Here is a 24986-nt window from a genome sequence, read left to right on the forward strand (position 1 = left end):
ATTACAGAGCAGCTAAACAACCAGGGGGTTGTGGGTTTTTTTTTTTTTTTAATGTGGCATTACTGTGATAGGTTAGGGCTCTCATCTTATACATGAGTGAATATTTATTTTTTTATTCAGTATTTTCTTTTTTTTTAATTTTTTAATACATACACAATCAGTGATATTCAAACAAAACAGACCACAACACCCTGATGTGTATGTGCATTATCTAAAGTCTGACAGCATACTGATTGAATAGAGCACTGGGTTTACTGCACTGCAGAGGCAAGACGCACCACGAACCACACCGGTCTACACCAGCCACACAGTTGCCATGGAGAAGATTAACACTGATGGATTCAGAGCCAGGCTGTGGCCGCACAGCGCCCGTATATACGTGCAATATGTTTCACCCTCTATACATCTCACATGATCACCCTCCCCACAACAAAAATCATGATGGGCAGCAGGCCTCGAGGCATTACTGAGGGCAATCTTTCACATCTTATAAGATCATGAGAGCCCGGTCGCATGCAGTGTTGTTAAATGGGCTTTTTTTTTTTTCGTCTTTTTTTTTTTTTTTTTTTCAAGAGAGACCACAGCAGTCTCGCATATTACGGGACCTCGTGTATGGAGTCTTCTCTTCAGAATGCCGTATGAAACCCAAAGCTCACATTCAACATACAAATTCATAAACAGCAAAAAGTGAGCCAATTTAACCGTCACCATCATTATACCAACAATTCCACAAGAATGAAAGTATAATACGTCCAAAAAACCCCCCAAAAAAACATTTCCAGTAGCAGGACAGCGAGGGACACGTGACTGTACTGAAAAATTAAAAAAAATAAAAGACACTGAAAAGAACGGTAAACAAAAATTGAATGAGTTGCTAAAAAAATAGATATTCCCTGCCCTCAACTAGACTTAAAAATAAAACAATCAACACAGTATATAATGAACGTGAGCACACTCCGGTCCAAATCTGCTTAGTTTCCATGGCAGCACTTCCCCAGCAACTGGCAAAGGCGGCGTCTCTAAGCTCTCCCATGTTTTCTTTTTTTCTTTTTGCTCTTTAAAAAATAGATGTATACTATATTCATACAGTATTTCATAACAAAAATTCACAAATGATAAGAATCATAACCATACCTTTAAAAAAAAAAAAATGTCCTTTGCAAAGTTCATAAGTTTCTCACGACTCAATTCTTGTTCTTTTTTTTGTGTGTGTGTGTGTGTGTGTGTGTGTGTTCAGTCCCATATGCATATGACAACAAACTGTCTTCCATCAAGTAAAATGCTTGGTCAGTTGAAACGAGAGCACCATGGGAGAAAAATGAAGGGAGGGTGTGTGTCTGTGTGTGTGTGTGTGTGTGTGTGGAGGGGGGTCAGAATACTGTAAGAAAACTCCAGATGTGCCCAATCAACATGACAGTCAGTCACACTCAGACAGCTCCTGCAGCAGGTAAAGGGAGGGAGGGAGAGAGTGTGTGTGTGTGTGTGTGGGGGTGGGTGGGGGGGGGGCCTCTTCCTCTCTGCCCGAGCCTGGAACTCTTCCTCCATCTCTCCTCTTCATTCAGTTTTGTCAAGTAGATGCCAAGAAGTAGCTCAGTGCTTGTTTTTTTTTTTCTGTTTTTCTTTTTTTTCTTTTGAAAGGTTGCATGATTTCACACGTCTTTTTTTGTTTTTGTCCTCCAGAGCTGGAGGAGCAAAGACTGGTAGTCAACGAGTTTCAGGTAGGTTTGTGTGTTTGTGTTTCATCCTGTCCCCCGGGGCCCTTGACCTCTCTCGTTTAGAAGCAGTGGTTCTTCGTGGTCAGCGGTCACAAAGACTACTCGTACTCGAGGAACTGTTTATGGTAGAACAAGAGATACCTGAGGGGTGACAAAATAGAAACATCCGATTGAGATTTCATACTGTATGACATTGTAGAGCTGCTAATGTCTTTGTTTCCATTCTTACCCTTCACTATCGAGTACATCCTTAATGCTGGCCTTGGTGATTATGGCATCATCACATTTGAACCACTGGTCTTTGTGCTGGCGGATGAAGCTGGTGTAGTGGCCACTCTCTAATGTGCCTTGGTGGTTGACCACAGCAAACAAGGAATACCTAGAAATAGACCAAGAGACGTGAAATTGTCTCCGTTCTGTTGTCCGACTTCACTTTTAAAAAAAAGGTGCAATGTGTGTAAGATCAGGCCAGAGTTTTAGTTTAAAACTTTCAAAAAGATGAATTAACTAATTATCAACAGAATGTGGTCACACACAAGGTACGCGGTCACAGTGAAAGTACGCGGTCGGTACGCGGTCACAGTGAAAGTACGCGGTCGGTACGCGGTCACAGTGAAGGTACGCGGTCACAGTGAAGGTACGCGGTCCGCGTTTGTTTCAATGGGTTGTTTAAAGGATTCAATCCAAAGAGGCAGAAACAAGAAGAAAACTTGTATTTTCGTTTCGTCCTCCCTGCAACCAGGACACCACTTTGCCAAGAGGAGAGCGTGCGGCAGCTCCGGAAGTTGCTACAGCTAACTGCTAACTTAAGGTCAGTTTCATTTGCGCTCGCCATAGTGAAACAACAATTCACATGTTGTGAATCGGATTTGCCTAAATCACGTAGGTGACCTATTTCGGATTCAAAATGCTGAATTTTCCCGATGGTGAGAAGTTCGCATGGCTTGAGGTGGAACGTTGCCGTGTTTGTTTGGAGCGACATCGTACACATCGCACCTTTTACACCATAAGCCCCATTATCCTACCCATACATGGGCGCCTTTATTTGCATTAAACGCCACAAACTGTTGCTCTATTAGGTCTTTCTTGTGTACTAGAGGCCTCATCAAGGAGCCTTGCAATCTGACTCTTGTCTCTACTCCAAGAAACCCTTCAATGGTATTAAGACGGTAAATTCCCTGTGACCGTCCTGGAAAATGAAAGCTATTGTAACCGTCATGGATGAGGAAAACTAAGCAGCTTTTAATCGGCTTCAAATTGATTTAATTTGGGGAAGTCACAGCCAGATGCTTCGGGTCGTTAGCATGTGCAATGATGTCAGCGCTGCTGTGTGAATAAATCACTTTGCAAGGTACTCACTTATTGTCGTTGTTTAATACATCAACTGTCTGTTGATACTGCCCGTTCATTCTGCTCTCTTTACTGTGGGAGACAGAAAAACAACAACAACAACACATTAACATTTCTTAAGTTTGGGTAAACATGCTACACTGGCACATGAACCCACTAGGTGGCAGAATGATCCCATCTATGGAAGCAGATCTCTTCCCTGCCTGTGCCTCTAACGATGTTACTGTCTCTGAACAGAGCTGAATGGATGCTTCAGCCAGGGGTGGGGCAATGCTGCTACTGAATGCTTCACTGACATCAATATATATTTTAGGGAGCAATTAACGCTGCTGTTGTTTTGGCTGCAGATGAAGATGCAGATGTGTGCATTTACTTTGAGTACACGTAATGTAAAGTGCATCATACAGGATGTAATAAAACACTTAAATAAGCTGCTACAGGTTTACTGTTTTTTCTTAAATATATCTGGATGTGAAGACTCGCTATATGGGGAGAAAAAGCTGTGGGGCCTACTAGAGGCTTACCTGGATGCCATGAAGGGCGTCATGTCCAACTCTAGGGGGAAGGAAACATATGTAGTGATCTTTCTCCGCAGTTTAGCCGAGTGCTCAAACCGCTGGAGTTGGCCAGAGAGGGAGGGTGAGAGAGGGGGAAGGGGCAGAAACATGGAGAGAGAGAGAGAGAAAAGGGGGAGGGGAGAAGGCATGTTTAGAAACAACAGGCATCATCATTACAAGACATACAAAACACAAATAAAGGAAGTGAAAACGCTCGTGTTTCACCCTGGCTGTCACACATTCATAACAAGATAATAGCGGGACTTGGATTGATCTTAGACAATCGTCTGGCAGCCTGTTCCTATGAATATCATAAATACATTATAGCCCCCCCACCTCCCCCCAACAATACTGTTATGATTAATAAAACATGGACAAATGAGGACTGTGCAAGTCGTAGGTGTCCTGGGACACTGTGTGAAAGGGCTGCACAGTAGAAGGTAATGCACCAACAACTGAACCGAATTATGAACACACCTACGCACACAACAGCCAAGTCTCTGCAAAATCGGAACTTTGCCAAAATCAGATGTGAGGCTGCGCGCGCACGCGCACGCACGCACGCACGCACGCACGCACACGCACGCACACACACACACACACACACACACACACACACACACACACACACACACACACACACACACACACACACACACACACACACACACAGCAGTATGTGCATTTGGATGATGGTTTTAAGCCGCATCACACGGCCCTCATGTACAGGGTACGGCTTCATCTGCTGTTCTTGGGAGTGACGACGACATTAGACACATGAACGATAAACGCTTACCCTTAAATAATAAAAGATTGTCAAGACGTTGACAGGTAATGTAACAAATGATACCTGGGCAGCACGTCGTCACTGTCTGACTCACTTTGAGGTGGAAACACGCTACGATGGGGAGCTTCTTCATCGTCAGCTGTTTGGTGGACTCCTGGTAGCTATGGCAACCGCCGCACTTGATTTTGGCACTGCTTCCTAGATGCTCAGGTCGCGTAAACCTGCGGAGGGAGGGAGGGAGGGGTTTGGGAGTGAAAGAGAGAAGAAGAAGAAGACGTTGTGAAAGCAAAACAGGAGACAGGAAGTGAGAAGAGGAAGAAAACTATTATGGTTTATTTATTTGGTTACATTAAATAAATATAAACCTTTGACCACGCAACACCTGGTTCTTGACCTACAAATCCAAAGTCTGCATGCAGAGTTTTGGTGCAGCCGCTCTGTGTGTGTCAGCCCACCCAACCCAAGACCCCTGCTGGTAACTCCAACGCCTCTATTACCACGGCAACAGCACCAACCGGTCCTGTACCTTTAAGAGACTTGCTGCAGCAACTAGGGGTGTGTGAGGTGCTGCAGTAAAAAAAAACAAAAAGAGTCAGAAGGAGAGGAGGCGAGAGAAAAAGAGGGGGGGGGGGGGGAGACGAATACGAGGAGGTAGAGGGTGAGGGAATTAGGTGGAGAGGGGAGGGAATGAGATGAGATGAGATAAGGAAGGGAGGAAAATAAATTGCAAGAATGAAGAGGCAGTAGAGGAGATATGAGAGGTCACATCTGCCAACCTGGTGATGGTGGAAGATGAGATCCAGTGATAACAGGGTTGCTGCTGTGCCACACAATATGTGACCCCCTCAGACAAGTGGGGAGATGAATAAAATGTATTTGGAGACGATTGATACCCATGATTTTTGGAGAGGTGGCAGAAGGGATAAAGGACAATAAGCCTATTGAAGAAGAAAAAAAAAAAAAGTAGAGAGTGACAGAACCTCCTTTTCCTTTCCTTGTGTTATAAACATCATTAATGTTCAATCTGAACACAGCTAGCAGTACTACTGTCAGGCAGCGGAGTGTTTTTGGCAAGAAGCGACTCTGATTTAGCACTATTGAATATTCTACAACCTACATGACAGGGAATTTAGTTTTGTTTAGATCGATAGAAAAAAAAAAAAAAAAAAAAACAATAAAAGAGAACCTGACAGGCAACCTGTCTGTTGTCAGCTGAGACTGAAGTGGTACCTGCGTAGGCAGTCTGTGAGAGTGGTGGACCCTGACAGGTGGCTCTCTCCATTCACCGTGCTGCCATCCCCTCCAGGGCTGAGGGGCCAGAAAGGCGTGGATGAGCCAGGAAGGTCCAGACTGATGTCCCAGAATGGATCTATCGTTGTGGAAACGCCACTAGAGGGGAAAAAAAAAAAATGAAATAAGGAGAAGGGAGTTGGAGCGTGAGGTTGAATAAATAGTGTGTGATTGTGTGTCATTTATTACAGGCCATGATGAAAGGATGATGACACAGATGGCAATACACAAGCTGAAATTCACACAGCCTCTATGTATTCCGATCATGTTTTTGTTTAAGCCTGCTGGAAGATTGAGTATGTGCATGTGCATAATATACACACTGTTCTTCTTCCAGCTCCATTTGCAATTCAATGAAGTGTTACATCAGAGAAGACTGGCTTTACATAAGGAATTTGTATTATTTCAGCCCGATGGCTGTGATGGACTGCAGCCCGGGCGAAATGGAGGCTTTCAGTGTAGAATGCATGCAGTATACACAAAGTATACACAAATATATACGCACGGGGCCGCACATTAGTTGAGTCATGGTGCTGCAACACCCCGTGGTACCAGCAGGTGGCCATTAAGCCAAGTAGGCATGCATTTATGATGGCCTAGCAGTAATATATGGCACCATTAGGGCTCCATTTTTGTCAAAACAAAAGCCTTGGGGAGGATGCATTTCTGTTGCTGAGGGCTTACCCATAAGTAATCTGTGGTCAACAGGAGACCTGTGTAATGATTACGGAGGAGTTTATGGCAGAATGATACTCAAGGCAGCATCACCAGCTCTGCATCAGCAGTCTCTCCCTCTTTCCGCTGTGGAGGCAGGTAACATGGCACAGAGCTGGGCGAGGTGCTTTGCAGTTCAGTGCAGCGTGTTAGTGTTAATGTGACAGGACAGCTCTAGGGGGCAGGCAGGCAACGCTCGGGTTGTGCTACCGTCTAGACAACCCCCTCTTACAGCAGCTCTGCACGGACCGGGGGCCTCTAAAAAGTGAGCAGTGGAGAGGACACAACCAGTGGTTCACCCACTCTGGGAGGACAGGTGACGTCCACATCGATCAGCCCGGCGGTGTGAGGAGACTACGCTATCGGAGGACAACAAGGATAGACGGATGATGGATGAACGAGTGAATGCGGGGGAAGAGGAAGGAGGGGTTTAGGCGGTGACGTGACGCTCCATCACGTTAATGGGACAGAAAACCTCTCAGGTGGGACTTTATTTTGGTTCTTTACACTTTTTAAAGTCGCAAACACACAAGACACAGACAACTCACTGGCAAACTTGACAGGTAACATCTGATTGCAGGCCCCCGGTGAAGATTTGGTCAATGATGCAGTTACAGTGGTTTGGATTGTTGGCCTTCTTGCCGTTGTCGTCTCCTGCGGACCACAAAGAAAACCAGAAACTATAAATAGACACACAGGTAACACCTACAACCTGTTTAGCACCTCTGAGGGACTCGGCATGGCCCTGTTTCTCACTTCACCATCCCCCTGCAGCTGAGCCTCTCTGCTACTTCACAACTCCCTTGATTCTAAGATAATCGGAACAAACCTTACTGCGGGGTCTGTGGGCGAGTCAGCCACAGTCATTGAACTGCAGCGGGGCCTATTGACATTCCTCACACTGCTCGCTTCCTGTCCCTTCGGTACACACCATTGCCAGTCTCCTTCAGTACGCTTCCAGGGAAGTAAGGCACTGTGCTCTGCGGGTAGATCTAAGGTATAACTCCAAATGCCGGATCAGAGGCAGTAGGTGGCCCAGACACACTCCTCTCAATCTCAACTGACACACTGCTCTTTGCTGCGTTTCCCCCATTCAGTCCGACTTGAACAAGCGGCAATCCTGGCCTGACAGAAAATATTCGAGAAAGAAAGAATCTAAAGTAAAACCCTCCAATCTTACTGCATTTTAAAGACAACACACTAGTGTTTGTATGGCTTACTGATGGTGTCCCCTTTGCAGTGCCTGTGTAGTACATCCAATGCTGCGATGAGGAACTCGTGGGCGTCTTGCTGCTCGTAGCCTGCGAGGTGACGGGCGTGAGTCCACACCAGGTGCAGCAGCCGGAAGGGAATGTGGGGCGAACGGTGGCCCGAGTAGAACTGAAAGCAGGGAAGAAAGATGGGGGGGAAGGGGGTGAAGAGGAGTGGGTGGTTAGCCTATTTTGTGCAGGTGTTACCAGGCGAATATATATTTTATCACCTCTATGCCAACCTCATAGCTGCATTGCACACTGTCATCTATAATTCATCGCTGAAGCATATAACACATGTGAGGCTGTCAGTCAAAGTGTCTTTCTGACTCCTTTAGCAGCGACTTTCTATAGATGTGAATGAATTCCGCCTAGCAGCACATCCGTAGAGAGGAGAGGTGTGATGTGCAAGACGGGGGAAGAGGAAGAACTGGTTGGAAAGGTTGGAGTCTTTGGGAATTCGAGTGAGTGACAATCCAGGTCAGAGATGAGCGGAGCGCAAGAGTTATTAGGGTGCGAACACTACAGTGGAGCTCCAACCAGAGCTCATTAATGCCAGAGAGGGCTCTCATGTCTTGAAACGTAGATGTTGCACACGCTTCGCTTTAATCTCCACAGCTCTGTCGGAAATCTGATCGAGCTGTGAGAGGGAAAAAAAAAAAAAACATGCCGCGCTGAAGCCTCTTTTAAATCTTACAAACTCCTTTTCGGCAGTTTGAAGGCGGTTGACAAACAAACGATGCTACGAGAAGAGGAGGAAACTGGAGAGAGAGCGTGGCTGATCAAAGCAGGCCGGGGCCACGCCTCTCACCTTCACATCTAAAACGCTCTGAGTGTGTGTGTGTGTCTGCAGAGTCAGAAGACGCCGGCTTTTGATGAAGATATGGAGGTGGGTTGAAATAGAATGACGGTTAGGGATGGAAATTAGAGAGTTGGGGGACAAGGCGTGGAGGTAGGGGAACTTGGGAGTGATACCGTTTGTGCGTTAGGGTACGTTTAAATAGATTTTTGTTGTTTTATGACTGATCCTGAATTTCCAGCCGAGTGCTCAGTCGACGCCTGCCTCCCTGGCGATAGGAGGTAATCGCTCACCTCCTTCATGTGTTATGTAGCTGAATGGTTCAGCCGACTGAGACGGGGCAAGGCTCTGTGTATACGTTGTGAAAGGGAGGTTTGGTGATGACTCAACTCCTTATAGCACCATCTGTGGAGCCATATATACTGAGAAGTGAGAGGGTGTAAGAAAAAAGCGAGGCAGTGTGGGAGCAGATATTACATAATGTCAAGGGCCGATGATGTTTGTTGGATGTTAAAAAGCCAAACTTTTGCATGAAAAAGCTGCGATTAAAAGGCTGTGAGACATAATTCGCATTGACCGACCAGGTTCAATAAAATATATACAATTAAGGCTTTCTGCGTATTCATTTGCATGCGTTTCTGTACATTCCTTTCGGGCAGGAATGTTTCGCTCCCCTCTGCCTCCCTCTTTGGACTTGACAAAAGAGCTGAACAGTGACTCAGCGTTCTGCAGTGGCTTACACTGCGAGAGAACATTCTGTATTATACGGTTGCTAAAAAAAAAATAAAAAAAACTCTGAAATTATGGCTCAGTTTTAACCAAAATAAGACGTTCTTCTTTTCTTTTGTGGGATTCAACGAACTTATGTAACAAGTTCAGACACGCAGATGTTGCACCATACCTCCTGAAAGAGCTGCGACATCTCACACACCAGACAGGAGTTTGATTGCATCTCGCACTTGTGTCTGTCGGAGAGAAAGAAGTCTCGCAGCAGCGGTGTGTGTGTTAGGGCCTGAACAATGCAGTTCATGAAACATGTGTTGCCCAGGTTTATTAACCCTCGTAAACCTGCAGGACAAAAAGGAGACAAAGAAAAGCATGAGAGACACACTGAAACAAGGATTAAATATGACAGTGCTTCTGATTCACATTGCTGCCAACGGAGGGGTCCGGGGTCAAATCCAGTTGAGCGAGGTCTGGATCTGGAAGAGAATGCTCAGCGAGAGCTTAATACTTCAGACTGGTCCCGGTGTCCCGCGCACACACACACATAAACACATCGAGTCTACTGCTCAATCGGGGCAACCAACCAAGCTCTATAAAGATATAAGGGGGGGAGACAGAGGGCAAAGGGAAAGATAAAAACAGCAAAAGTACAAAAATGGCAGGAAGAAATGAAAGAAACAAATCAGTGAGAAAACGGTACAGAGAATTACCGCCTAGCGGTCGTATACCTCCGTCAACCAGTCAAGTTTGCAGGTCCATGTCTGTCCAAAATTATTATTCATTATTTTTATCCTATTAGAAATGTGTGAAATTGTCATAATTAGCACAGGTAATCCTCGAGTCCAGGTGGACGGTTGAGTCAAATTTGAAAGGAATCCCTCTCAGGCATACCCGAGATAGACCGGACAGACGGACAACCCCCAAAACATCACGTCCCTGTAGAGGCATAACAATGTCTGGGGAGACACAGACACAGTGTGTGCACCTACAGTATCAGCGAGGGAACGCCGTGTTCCGTCTCCCTCAGTGCCTGTGGGGTTGTCCGGTCTTACCGACCTTGGGTATCACACTTAAACACGAAGGTGACCGCAAGTACACTATTGGAACATGTAGACACACACACACACACACACACACACACACACACACTGTCTAGCTATAAAAAGCAGTGCAGACTAAACAGTGCGGCCCATTGCTTACCTATGGTGCAGTTCGTAGTGATTTTCCTCCGCTTTGGATTGTGTCGTAATAATTCTAGCTCCCTCTTGGTCGGCTCCCATGTCGTGTATTTCTCCCCGATGCCTGTGGATTCAAAAAGAAAACACAAATGTGACGGCCTCGTTTTTATAAAAAGCTGCATTATTAAGTTCCTTCGGGGAGAAAACTAAACGCTTTACCTTGCAACTTCCAGGATTTCCTCTGTTCTTCTTTGGCAATCTGCTCCATGTCTTTGTCGTATATGTAGTCTTGACACACAAAACAATATATTCCACCGTATAATAAGTCTATTGCTGTGAGCGGGGGAGAGAAGGAGAAAGAGAGATTGCGCCATGATTACAAATAGATTTTTTCCAGCACAGTAACACACATTGGGTTTTATTTACAGTACAACGTTTTCCTGGCCGATGTTTCCATCTTGTTTCTTGCTATTAGCAATTATAAGAGATATAAGGGTAGTAGTGATGGAATAGGTGTATTTGTCCCCCCCCCCCCCCCCCCACACACACACACCTGGGCTGTCTAACTAACACACCATCCTTTTCCAACAATAATTCAGCTCTGTTGCCGTGACAACCTATTCTTTTTTTGAAGCTTAACTGGACATTTCTTCTGTTGTTGGTGCTTCCCACACTGAGAAGTGAGCCAACACATCATATATAACACCTGGTGTATGTTATATTGTCATCAGTGTGTAATGTTATCTCTGTGTGTGTGTGTGTGTGTGTGTGTGTGTGTGAATTAAAGTGAAGAAGAAAATGTATTCATCTTTCTTTTCTCTGGTAAACCATGGCAACAAGACAACGAGAGGATGAAGACGCAGACTAGTGGAGTGCTGCACAAGATACAGGGAGGACTGTAGATCATGCTCATTTGAGCAAAGGATGAGAGCAAAGAAGGATGAAGGGGAAGACAATTAGAAGATGTGAAGATTAAAATATGTGAATGGCGTCCAGAGAATGAATGAATAGATGAATAGGACAAGGAAAAAAAAGGACAGGAAAAAAAGATATGAAAAGTGTCCTGAGGAGGTTAGAAAAATGATGAAAAAAAAAGTAAAAACGAGTCCTGAGAAGGGAGCTTGCCATCTTGTTTTAGAGCAGACGGGGAGTTTGCATTAATTTGATTAGGAGGAGGAGACGAACACAGCGCCAGTGTCAGCGAGGCTCTTGTGGAAAGCTCAAAGGTAATTAACACTGTGGCCGTGCACCAGGGGGTATCTGTGTGCATTAAATCAATTAAAGCCATTCAAAACAACTACCAAGCCTCCGTACCCTCTCCCTGGTTTCTATATTTAGCCGTCCTTGTAGGAGCAATACCACAATCTCGCTCATTAGTGTCATTATCTTATTTAGCCTAATTAGCATGTAGGGTTGAAAGCAAGGCTTTTTTTGGGAAGCTGTGGATTAGCAACGTCTACCAGTCCCTTGCTGCTGTGTGAAAGGGAGAGTGCAAACTTAAACTCATGACATTTGACTGGCTAAGGCGCTTCCCACCCGAATGGTAATGTGCTGCGGTTAGAGTGAGGCTCCCTGTCTGCTCAGAGGAGGAAGTTGCCCAAAGTAATGCTGTAATCCTTTGCTGGTAATAGCTGATGCTGCAGTGAGCCACAGGGGTGCATGTGAATGCGAGGACTGACGTGATGGGAGCGGGCCTTGGACGTAGGGAGGGACAATACGCATGTTGATATCATCATTTTTAGCTCCATTGTTAAGATTTAATTTTGAATGTAGAGAATTATCATACACAGTAGGTACATATCACAAATCAATTCAAATGTGCTCCAAAGTGATTCCTCAAATAGTGGAGTGTTTGTGTTGGCTTACCTAGATTGTGTCTCTTGTTTTTCGCGTGCTCGTGGATGTGTTTCTTCGTAAAGCAGCCGAAAAAGACGCAGTAGAGACAGGAGTGGAGTCGGTTCAGGTGGGCTCCACACATATGACAGATGCACGACTTGGCCTGGAAAGAAAAGACCCAAAGGAGAAGTGGGGTTGGGGAGGGAAGGGGAGGTATTGAGGGGGGGGGGATTGACAGTAAAAAAAAAAAAAAAGAAAGAGGGAGAGGACCGTCAGTGTGGTGAGAAAATCCTCTGCAGTAAGACAGAGCCCTGAGCTTTACTCAGTGGCGTAGGCAGAGTGGAACTCCCTGCTAGCTGAATTAGATTTCTATCTTCCAGTCAGTCACATAAACACTTTGGAGGACACGATGCTTGAATAGACCTGATATGAAGAGACAGACTCAAGAGTGCTGGGCCTGTTGACAAATTCTTTGCAGTTGAATAACGACATATTTCCTCACTGAATCTTTTGCTGTCTAACACATGCAGGGCATGATGGGATTTGATGCTTGGCAGGCAGACCGGAGAAGGCAAGCAGAATTTGTTTGACGCACACACACACTAACAGCAGCTGGAGTGTGTGTGTGCGTGTGTGTGTGTAATTGGTTCGACTATGGCACCCAGAGGTAACCGGACATTAGACATTGCCTGACATCTACTGCAGAAATGACGGTTGGCGGCACAGGAGCCAGTTCAGATTAGATTTGGTGGTTGGTCGCAGCCTAAGAGTTGTAAAACAACTGTGAGGAAGGAGAGAACAGAGAAGGGTTGTTGGTATGTATTGGTAAGAGTCGACAACCGTAAACATGGTGAAGATTGCAAATCCTGGCCAGAAATTAATACATAATAAGTGGACTTCCACCACAGCTATCTACGTTTTATTACATTTTAAAACACAATCTTAATCCCAAAGCTTTAATTGTGGTGACGCTGCGTGAGAGGACGCCGTCCGGAGAAGCCTTTGAAGATGTGAAACGGTAGTACGAGGAATATTCCCAACTCCATTTAACTTCTGACCCTCTAAAACAAATGTAGAGCATGCAGGTTGTGCACCAAACTAAAGCATTTCTTAAAACAATTACTACATCAACAAATGCTAAATCTTTTAGCCGTGATTACACTCAATGCTTTCCTTATACAGTTCTGTTGGTAATGTGAGTGAAAGCATAGCAACATTAAATAAGACGATCTGATCACAGCCTTGCAGCCGCAATGAGTCGCCCACTCACACTGTAGAGAGGAGACAGAGGGAAGGTAGGTGTGAGGCAAAGGTGAGGAGAAACTAAATGAGAACTATTGGCTGGAGAGATTTAACAGGTTTTTTTTGTTTCGTTTCTGGTACACTGTGAAACTAGCTCGAAAGAAAGACTCACACACACACACACACACACACTCCTACACACAGAAACTCAAGGGCTGATTGCTATCTTTTGACTAGAGACACAATAGTATAACCTGACACCATATGAACAACATTTGAGCGTATTGTTGGAGAAATAAAGGAGGTTGTGCCAGTCAGTTTCACTTCCTTCTCTCTGGATGACACATAACACAGAACGGTCTGTGCAATGGGACTACAAAACTAAAAGGATTTTTTTCTTTCCCATGTAGCAAATTGGGACTACAATCTAAATTTCTCTGTTTTACTCACATGATGACTCAAAACTTCAACTGTCCAGTGACACATTTTAGGTTCATTTCATCACGAAGCTTTGTTTGGGAGCTTGTTGTTCCCACAATAATTAAAACAAAGGATTTGCATTACAAACTATGGTTGGAAGTGGGCAGAATGAGGACAACACTAGATATTGGTCTTCTTCACTATGGATAAATGCTTTGCGTTGCCAAACAAAGTTCTGTTTCTTCACTCAGTCTCTATTCTAGACGTGCATCATTGTTCAAAATAGTACACACAATTTCATCCCCAATCCACATCTTATTTAAACACTAACACTGCTGCTCTGAATCTTGATGTTCCAACATCTGGTGGATACTGCAATGGGTAACAATAAGAATACAGAAACAGGACAATAGCTCATCTGTGGGACTGGGGCAAAATTGAAATAACAGTCCCAAGCAAATCTCTCCATTTGCATCTATTTGTATGATACTGACAGAGGGTACCAGAAGTACATATCATGGTAGGCTAGGGATATGGGTGATGCAGATAACATATTACTACTATGCACTGCTGCCCGAGATAGGCCGCAAAACTCACAGTCAGGTCTGTGTTTTGGCTGCGCATTGGTGGGCGAGGGTTGGATTGTGATGACATAGCAGTAGAGGGGATATTCAGGGTCGCAGACACTAAGCTCTGTTATTTTTTCATATTGGGTCCGCTAGCCAGCCGGCTCTGACTGGCTGTGAAAGAGAAAGGCTGGAACCAAATTAGCGAGTGATGCTTTTCCAAGAGGGATGCATGGGGAGTGGTGGAAAGGAAAGGAAACAAGTGTGGACTGCCACTAAAAACCAACCACATCTACAGCGGGCTCTTTGAACCTTTCAAGGTAGAGGTTGTGTCATTGACATGCAATGAGAAAAAAGTATCTAAATGAAACCTTACATGCACTTGCAAAAGATAAAAAAAAAAAAAATTAAAAAAAAAGAAACATCAGGCCAAACTTTGTGGGAACACAGCTGAGGTCAACTGAATTGCTACATATATGTTGTAGTTGCCTCTTTGAGCCGATCTCACAGAGGCAGGGTTGTTGTTGTTCATCCCCACTCCACACCTCCACTGCACCACGACTCCAAGTCAAAAACAAGAATCCCTGCCAATGCCACGCCTCCCCCTCCCCCTCCCCCTCCCCAATACCCCTTTGGCGGGTAGAAAATCCATCTCTGCTCCAGCACCCCCTTGGCTTCTCTGTAATCTCTCCCCCTCACCATGGTTCACAGGCTGTCTACTCATCAGTGTCAGCAGTCCTGCCTTTCTCTGCGCCCAGAGGCTTTTAATGTTCTATTAGATCAGCTATTGATCAGCCCGCTGGGCTCAGATGACTGGAACAAGTATCAGACAGGTATAGCAAGCTCAAGTTTGTGCTGCGCTAGGCTGCGTTTTCCCCATCAGGGAGGCGCTCTTTGAGACAAGTTAGGCTGGGATCCATGTCCGGGGGAATCACCCCACTAATGTACGAATCTGCTGAGTGATGGAAGAACAGGTGCAGAAAGGCATTAGCTGGATGAATAGGTGTCCAATACGTGTACAACATGAGGATAAGGTAGCAATACATGCTGTGTGGGTCTGCTGAGCTTACAATGACCCGGGTCCAACAATTACAGCATGAGCGGCCCAATGTTCGAGACCTACACATCTATATAAAGTGATAGCCATACTCAGCCTCTTCGTCTCCTCCTGCATTCTTTCACTCCGACTGCATTATTTCGAGCTCAACGTTAAGGTTAACGCATTTGCATACTCAAACAGAGCTAGCAATGCGATGAGCTGTAACTGAGGAGGAGAGAAAATGACGACGACAATTATGATGTGGACAAAGGTCTGGCTCTACAGAGCACGCTCCCGATGCTGCAAAGAACAGACCGGGGAGGGGAGAGAGAGAGAGAGTCAATACAAGGGTAGAGAGAGCGCGGCTATATGAGAGCAGTGACTCACCAAGCTGCCTCATAAGCCCGTCCACGCTTCTCTACAGAAACATGCTCATAATACAACTAAATTAACAATGGCTGACATGCACACCACGCTATAAATATGCATTCAAATACTCGCAGAATCCCTCATCGAGCTTAAATACACACACACACACACACACAGACGATGGTACGAGTGCTCAGACACTGATGCATATGCACACGGTCCTTTCCCCATTCTCTAACTAACATGAACAAGCCGAGGGAGGCTGGGGACGGGGGACTGATGGTGATGCTCCAGAACCGTGCTGCCGACTGACCCTGTGGGGCTGCAGCCTGTCAGTGCCTTGGCAGCCTCGCTTCCCACTATCCCCACATGACAATGCCTGGCCTGCAATATGCAGTCTCAGTCAGCAGCCCTAGAGAAACGGACACACACACACACAATAACAATCCTACTCTATTGTCTTTTCACTTCCGTCCACCCATCAGCTCATTGTAACCTCTGTTGACGATGACACGCCGTATGGTCTGTGCGTGAAAATGTATCCGCACCTCACTCAAATGAATCCGAGACGAGGGAGAGATGAGGGATTGTTGGTGTGCAGTTTGGCCTCATACTGTCAGACACTGCTATAAGGACATTAGAGCTAAATTCTGAGTCGATGGGAGTCTAGCTTCTCGCCGTCCGCGGGAATAGAAATGAAACTGGATAAAGTGAGGATGGAGTGGAACTAAGCTGAGATGCTCTATGCGGTGGAGTAGCTTTGACGCCGTGATGAAAAATGTAGTCCAATGATTGTCGGGGGTTTGAACACATTGTGTAGGTTGGCAGCATTGTGCGAATCTGATTAAGATCACTCGATTAGGGGGAGATAGGCTGTGCTTCCTTCTTGATTTTCAGAGGGTGTCGGAGAAAGAAAGATTCCACACAGTGATGGTGAGAAACAATCAGTCGGTCCGACATTGGCTACCTGTGTCCACATGTTCACAGCGGGACTAGTGGAATACAAACTGCCACACTGCTTCATAAAAGGAGTCGCACAAAGGCCGCTCACAAAAGAGTATCAAGCCAATATTTATCCAATTCACCAGTGAGTAGACTGACCAAAAGGCTGCAAAAAAAACAAAAAACCTTGACAAACATGTACGGCAAGAGGGAGGATCCTGCAGCCGGCAGTGTGTTTGTCTGCACAGATGGCTAACAGTCTTGCTTCAGCTTAACAAAAGGGTGCGTGATCACCGGTCAAACCGCGCAGCTATACCAGATGCCCACAGCCACCAAAAGAAAACACACAAACACACATCGAAGAGAGACCGCTGACATGACTCCTTGGACTCAAATCCCTTCACATCGTACGTTGATTCCTTCTTTATCCCCATAGCACCAATTAGGACCCACAGAGCCTTGAACATTACCTCCAGGAAAATCTACGAGGCACAGTGCAACTGCAGAGTATGTAAAAGTGAGTACATATGGAGCAGGCTTAAGTAATAAATTATAAATCGCAAGAGTCTAATGCCACAATCGTCACCTTTTTCACAAGGAGAACTATTTTTCACACAAAAGGCCTTGTCCCGAAGAAAAGTCGTCACTTGGGCCCACGGTTTTAACAATAGGGAATAATTGAGTGTCCACACTGGAAGAGATTGATCGCCTCTTGGTTTTGGGCTTGGGCCGCCCCCCTGGGGAGTGATTGACAGCTCATTAGCCAGATGGTGGTACTATGGGAGGGCTGGACAGCAGCCTCATTGGCATGACCACTCCTCAAGCCTCATGCGCATATGTGGTCATTAAAAACATACTATAGCTATGATAACCGTCCCCAAACGGCCAAAATAAAACTAATGACTTTTCTCCATGCCAGTGTTGCATCTTCTAGATGTCTTCTTTAGCATCTCTGCTCTAAAATAAACAGAAAGGATGAAAGCGTCGTAGCAGAGCACATCCAGTACCGTCGGTAAAATGACGTAGACTTCAAGTGTGAGAAGAATATCTGAGGCTGATTGGGAGGCAATAGCATGTGAAGGGGACACCGCAAGGTGACACACCAGGGCCCTTACTAAGGGAGGAGGTCATAGGCCTCGTGCCATTTGTTTAGTCACTGAGCAACAGCCAGAAAGACTGAAGGACCGAAAGCCACATTAGACGAGACCTGGGAGTGACGGAGAGCAAACAGACGTGGAAGAAATGGAGCTGGAAGGCAGCCAGAAACCATTGACTGACATCACCAACCACACTGAGTGTTTCCTGTGAGGCAGAGGGGAAAGGACGGACCGGGAAGATGGGAACATGTGCTCTGAATTTCAAAAGGATTCTAGGTAATCCCATGAAAAAAACACTGTATATTTAGTGTAATCTTATAATATCAAAAATAAACAATACAAGTATTTCTATTGCACACATGTAATGGGATAATCAAAAGGCAATGAGTTGTGAGCTGAACTAGGTTTGCAAATATATAAAAAAAAAAAAAAAAAGGAGGGAGAAAAGGCGTGGGAGTGAGCACAGAAGAGGACCAAGCGAGGGCTGTGAAGAGGCTGGATGAAGAGATCCTGATGCTACAAACGTATGCTGATGAGTCAGAAAGCAGGCTTGTGATGTGATGGAGACCGATCCCGACAAAGAGATCTGCTCACAGCACGGGAATCAGCCGCTCTCTGGGATTGGTCGTGCCTCAGTGCATTGTGTGTGTGCCTCAGTGCATTGTGTGTGTGTGTGTGTGTGTGTGTGGAGAACGAACAGGAGGGAGAAAGGAGTGACAGAAGGAAGTAAATGTGTCATCCTTGAGAAATATATCAATTTTCCCAGCAACATCTAGCAAACGATTTCTCTCTCATCTTCCCTCATCGCAAGCAGGACGGGGGGGGGGGGGGGGGGGGGGGGGGGGGGGGGGGGGGGGGGGGGGGTTGCACAAGTGGGAAAGGGAAAGGGGGGGGCTTGTGGTTCCTCTGATAATATATTATTTATCAAAACTAGAAGATAAAAAAAGCTGACTTCAGTCGGCTCTTTAATCACGACCCTTACCCCTTTAATCAAAGTGACAGACAAATTCTTCAAAGAAGTTATGGTTGTAAAATTCCACCGACCCCACCCACCGCGCTTCCATCTCATCCAATATCCACTCAACCTGAGATAATGCTCTGGTTTAACTGCAGAGCAGGTTCCTTTATGGCGGCAGTGTTTTAGTAGACATCCTCTTAGAGATAGAGCAAATAGAGCCGATTCTGCTGCACAAAATACATAACCATGACCTTCATGAATATTTACTCTATGCCTCCACCACCACAGCCATTCACCAACGATAAATTATGAATATATGACTGGAGTTGGGCCTAAAGAGGAATGAATTCAACTGTTAAAAGCAACGGCAGTTTTTTTTTTATCTCCGCGCTGTGCCGGCATCTTTCTGTGCCATACAAGGGGGGGGGGGGGGGGGGGGGGGGGTAACATTAATCTATATTAAGAGAGGAAACAAGAAGTCTTTGCAGAAAAAAGGCTCACGTGCCGTACTCAAACAATTGCTCGTTAGACTCATTAAACATTCACTCACAACAGGAATAGAATAGATTAGGAGACAGGAACAAAAGTAAGGTAGCGGGAAGAGGGAAGAGGAAGCACATCAGAACAATAGTTCCTCCTCTGCAATCTGAAACTGAGCCCGATTTTTGTAACATGACGCAAACTGACAGTCTACGGTGGGTGTAGCCCCTCTGGCTATATGGCATGTAGCACACCTCGACCAGAAAAGGAATATAATGAAGCCCAGATGCACAGAAGGAAATCATGAAAGATTTAACGTTCATTAAAAGCAAAGAGAAAAACACTATTGCATACGTGTGTATTCTTGCCATCTCCCTATGTGGGGCATCTTTAATACATCGCTAAATTTTTCATGGAGCATTTGTGTCACATACAATTAGCAAATGATTTAGGTGTAGTTGGCGTTTGTGGGCACGGGACAACTGAGAAACGTTTACGTAAAAGGACATCGGACTCGAGGCCTGGAGGAGTCTGCAACAATATCAAATTTGTCACCAAATTACATCTGTAATTTATGGCCACCACTCGTGCCAGCCTGCACGCTCCCATACACTGCGTTAGCGTTAACCCGCATGCACATCGGAAGCTAATGGGGCATTTCATCTAGGACCAACATCCCAAAAGAATTAGTATTAATTAATGCGTACTAATTAAAAGATGGCAGATCCCAAGCCACACTGGGTTGTGATGTCATCTTTGCAAACCCTTGTCTCTGGCACTCATTCTAGCATTTGTTTACCCATGTGGGTTTCAGATTGTGCACGCAGAGCAGGTGACAGATTTTCCACTCATGTTGCTGCACATTGTCTGGGAATTGATTTTTAGCTTAAGGTAGAGAGGATGACAGCTTTGCAGGGAGGCTGCTGAGGACAGACGACAGGCAAACCCAAGTCTGAATACAACGTAAAAACATCGCTTCCATTCATCAATCGCTGCATGGCAGGGTCGTTCAACTTCCCTCTATGCCTCTTGTTTTTCAGAGCTTGCCGTGCGTTTGTCATTATTGTACTATTCTAAGACGAACGAGCAGTAAGCGGTGCGGTGATGAGCGTTTGTTTTCATCCACCATGCCAACATTCAGAGTGACCGCGTACAGGATTTGTATTCCATAAAGTTAAGATACCAGAATGTGACGTTTAAAAAGGCACCTAGTCTTCAAGCTGAACACAATCACAGACCGCGCACCACTTGGAGCAGCACGTCACCTGATCTGCATGTCGGAGTAGGCCGGCGGTAAAAAGCCTCGGTGAAAGGGGGCTCGAGACACAAGACTCGGACTCGTGGAGCGCCATTAAGCAGTAGAGAGTACACTTCATTCAGGAGCCACTCTCCTTTCACCCTGCATCAGTCGCTTAATGACATTTGTCAATCAACATTGATTGTAAACAACTGTACTCTTATTTCAAATCACAGACTAGATAGAGATAGAGCAGCATTTCTAATAGAAACGAATAACAACAGAGGCGTGTCCTTCTCTTTTCACCGACATTACAGCCAGAAATATACTTTCTAAAATGTCACAGTTAGATACAGTCCTGGTATTACACAGCATTGTTTTTCAACGCCTATTGTTACTTCAAACTGCCAAGGCCACAGGTGTACTGTGACGCAGTGGCATGTGAGAGGAACTAGGTGGCGCTTATTTTTAAGAATAAAAGACCGCAGTGAATAGTCGCCTTTGATCTGGAGGACTGGTATTCATGCAGCATGCCACCTTGTACAAGGCATGGTAGAAAATCAGAGTGAAGATATTTTACCATACCACCAATGTATTGTTTCTCTCAAAACGGCAGCTTTTATGGGAGGCAAATATTAAGAGGAAATGGTGGTGGTTTGTGCTGAAGCACCGGTTGTGGTGCTGGTCATCTTGGCAAAAAGGCTACGGGTGATGACGCTGAGACGTTTTCAAAACGGATGGAGAAACGGTTCTTCCCGAAGTAAAAGCTACAGGCAAGGTTCGCAACAGCGAATAAGCCCTCGGGGTTGGGCAGAGCACTGTGAATTGCTAAGAAGTGAGCAACAGAAAGCACCCGTGGCCAGTCCCAATTTCATGAAGTGTGAATGAGCGCCCGTTGATTGCATTCCTGACAGGAAGAATGTGGAAAAGGAACTAAACAGTCAATATTAACATTTATAAAAAATGCTGGTAAAACGGTTGCAGCGTCACCCACTACACTTCCCTTTTAACTTTTTAGGACTGCCTCATACATTCTCAGCACACGTAAACATAATTCATAAAGATATTTGTGCTCAAACCAAAAGCGTGACGTATGAACAAAAAAAAGGGTCATCGACCATTTTGTGCTGGCTATTTGCTTTGACATGCCTGTAATGTAACTGAGCTATGCTTTTGGCTGCTCATAGTCCACCATCCCACCCATTAATCTCACTGGCTGTAAACTGAGTATCACAGCAGATACGGGGCTGGGGCTGAATTCTTCCACTACGTATAGGTTCACATCTAGTATTCAGTCCATTACATGAAAAGGCACCGAGGCACACAGAAAGGTGAGCAAGAGGAGAGAAAGCAAGCCAGTTCGTATTCATCTGAACTACAGTATGTCAGTGAAGATGAGGAGGGGATAAATCAACTCACCAGCTCTGTCCATCCTGCATCACCCTGAAGCACCTATTTTATCACAACGACATAAAATGTATGACATGTTTAAGTGAAGCATGGATTTTTTATTTTATTTTTTGTATAACAGTCAGGCTACAAATGTTGTTAATCTATAATACAAATCAAGCTGTACGTTTGTCCTAAATGAACATCGTGGCACAAAAAAAAAAAACTAAAAAAGTTAATGTTTACAAAAAGAGGAATGGAAGGGGAGCTGCAACACAGTCCAGGGATGACATCACATAGTAGGGAGCTATTCGGAGCTGTGTAGGCCGAGCAGGTGTGGGATAAGCCCAAAAGGAAACTGGCAATGAAGTAATCAGCTGACGTCCCAGCATCCAAAAACTCGTGAGAGAATGACCAGTGCAGAAAAAAAATAAAAAAACACACACACGCTGTCCTGGGATGCCCTGGACAGGAGAGAGCCGCTAATCTGTGGACCACAATATGTGTGCGCGTGGAGAGCCACAATGGGTACGTTTTGGTGCGGTAACGTTAGCTCGTGGCTACAACCCAAGTTTAGCCATGCAGCTAACTGTTTCGCCTCTACCAAACAGAACATGGCCGATTGACTCACGGCGAAAAAGCTTGAATAATAGTTGCGTGGGCTGATAAAGAGAAATTAAACGTTGCAAAGAAGCCACCAGTCGCCGCAGCTCGTCACGTAGAGTCGTGCTAGCTCACTTACCGGGTGATAACCTAACGTTAGCGGGCTAACCCTGGTGCTAGCAACACTACTGCTGCAGGAGTACAGTCTCACTAAACACCGTAGTTTGTTCCAACCCGTTCACTGGTTGTACTTCATGTGGGGGCATCATTTGCACTCCAACTCTCTGTGTCTGTCTGTGCCACATTAACATTATTTCACTTTTGTTTCTGAAGGTAACGTTACAGTTCCTGTGTTTTTACCTTGCGTCTCCTGGTCTCAGCAGTACCACTCCAAACAAAGCATTGGTATATGACTCGAAGGTTCTGTTTCCAGTTATCCACCTTATAACCGTTCACATGGGAGCACCCGGCCGGACTCATGACAGACAAAACATTCAGTTTGGGTTTTTTTTAGGTGACAATGAAAAGTCTCCTGGATGATTCGCTTAGCTAGCTAGCTAAGCTAGCCCGAAACTGTATGTCCAGAAATGGTTTCCGTTTGGAAACGGGACAATCGATGTAGTATCCAAAATGCTCCTCGGGCATCTGACAAAACACGGTCTACGATTAACTAGCAACACATCTGTTCATGTGGTCATCGAACGGAATTATCACTTAAATTTCTGCTCCTCTTGCTGTTTTGACAGTTGCCTTTTTTTCCTCAAACGTTAGCTCCACTTCCACTCTCACGATTAGTTAGCTTTCTTTCTCTAGTTAGCCTGCTAACGCTCAACACTACAGCTTCACAATGCCCGCCCAGCGTGCACCGTGATTTGCCTACACAAAGACGTTGCGTCACCACGTCGGTTTTGGGGCACGTCGGGTGTGCTTGGTTTTGATTCCAATGTGTTCCGTTTGATTGTTGTATTATAATCATATAGTGCATCGATGACGTTACCTCGACACAAAAACACCCACCACTCAAGGTAGTGTGGAAGTTATAACCTAGACGGACATTCACAACGTTATTCTGAATGGTGTCCTTTTTTCTCAAAGTCAGCTGTTATTGCCCTTACTTTATGTCAATCATTGTTGATTGATGTGCTAGATGATTCCACTGTCTCGTGGATGTATGTATTCATCACGTACGCAGAGGCGTCAGTTCATTATTGCAATTTAGTTGACTGTGTGACATCTAAATAGCATAAACGAGGCCTAAATATTTTAATCTAAACATCAGCAAAAAGCCCCTTTCCTTATTTATAATAGTAAACGTCCCACCCGTTAGTATCATCAATTAAAGCCTACCACCTAGTGGTTGTATGGTGTATGTAGTCACTGATATATAGCATAACGCCACTCAATTGAACATGGTTCCATGAGTATGCTGTGTGATGTGCCAACTGGACTGAGGCCCAGGCTTCTCTGACCATGATGGCCTCACATGTCTCAAATGGGATCTCAGCTGTGATTGACACGGAGGCCAAACAATTGCAGGGCTGATGCTCCGATGACGACAGCTCATATCAACAGTTTAAAAAGATACAATCCCAAAAATAAACTCAAAAATAAGATTTGGCAAGAGCTTTCCTTATCTAATGAGTTTATTTTGGAGATGTCTACAACAATCGTGTTGCGGTGCAGACCGTCTTAACACCACAATAATTAGGCATCTGGATGCTGTATGGCCTTTACTATGCGTTGGACAGTAATACTAATGGGTCTTCTCCCAATGAAGATCTAAAAAAAAACTTTTGTCAATTTGTATTATGGTTAATGGACCTTGTACTCAAGTGGGAATGTTAAATGACATGCTCATCTTTGCGATAGTTGTAATGGACTAAAGCTGCACCAGAAAGGGAGATGACCCAGAGCAAGCCGCTGACCTGTTTATTCTTCATATTCTTCTGGGTAACCTTATACTCCATTACAACATCATACTGATAACCCCCATTACATAATCTGAACTACACGCTGACTTCCAGGGATCTGTATCTCAATAATGATTTATAGCTCTAGATAAAAAATAAAAAAAGGCTCTACCAACTTGTTTGTAAAATTGTGATTCCCTCGACTTTTCACTTGGGGGCAGTGCAATGCTACCTAGCCCCACAGTTCAACTCTGTATCTCTCAGGAGGAAAATGTGCTATTAGTCATAGTTCTGTACTACTAATTGTAAAAAGTAATATAAGTTCAAGTAAGTAAAATGTTGTATCATCATTCCTTGTCAGTCCTGTATGAATTATAATGTCATTTTAAAATCTTAAAATAAACTCACATATACAAATGACATGACTTTGCACTTCTCTTCTCTGCACAGACTGCTTTTTCATTATTGTTTTCATTTCCTATAATCTTATGTACAAATAAATGAAGCTTCTAAGGTAGTCAAATTATGCGTT

General features: G+C 44.9%; 1 protein-coding gene across 3 annotated transcripts; it reads right to left on the bottom strand.

Annotated features, from left to right (window-relative positions):
* Positions 1-531: 531 nt before the first annotated feature.
* On the bottom strand, positions 532-23321 carry LOC306709625 (ubiquitin carboxyl-terminal hydrolase 22-like). Of its 3 annotated transcripts, XM_079177849.1 has the most exons (14): positions 22905-23321; positions 21972-22004; positions 12233-12365; positions 10586-10699; positions 10389-10490; positions 9364-9530; positions 7634-7793; positions 6962-7067; positions 5640-5798; positions 4504-4630; positions 3590-3681; positions 3075-3137; positions 1945-2094; positions 532-1856 (listed from the first exon to the last, which is right to left on the bottom strand). In XM_079177849.1, exons 1-14 carry the CDS (start codon positions 23022-23024, stop codon positions 1814-1816), a joined length of 1569 nt encoding a protein of 522 aa, XP_079033975.1. In that variant the 5' UTR covers positions 23025-23321; the 3' UTR covers positions 532-1813. The 3 variants fall into 3 exon arrangements, 2 of the variants coding, with proteins under 2 accessions (XP_079033975.1, XP_079033976.1); XM_079177850.1 differs by lacking the exon at positions 21972-22004; XR_013767482.1 differs by lacking the exons at positions 532-1856; positions 1945-2094 and having other exon boundaries at positions 3080-3137; positions 4473-4630.
* Positions 23322-24986: the final 1665 nt, after the last annotated feature.

This window comes from Pholis gunnellus (genome assembly GCF_910591455.1).
Source record: "Pholis gunnellus genome assembly, chromosome: 17".
NCBI lineage: Eukaryota > Metazoa > Chordata > Actinopteri > Perciformes > Pholidae > Pholis > Pholis gunnellus.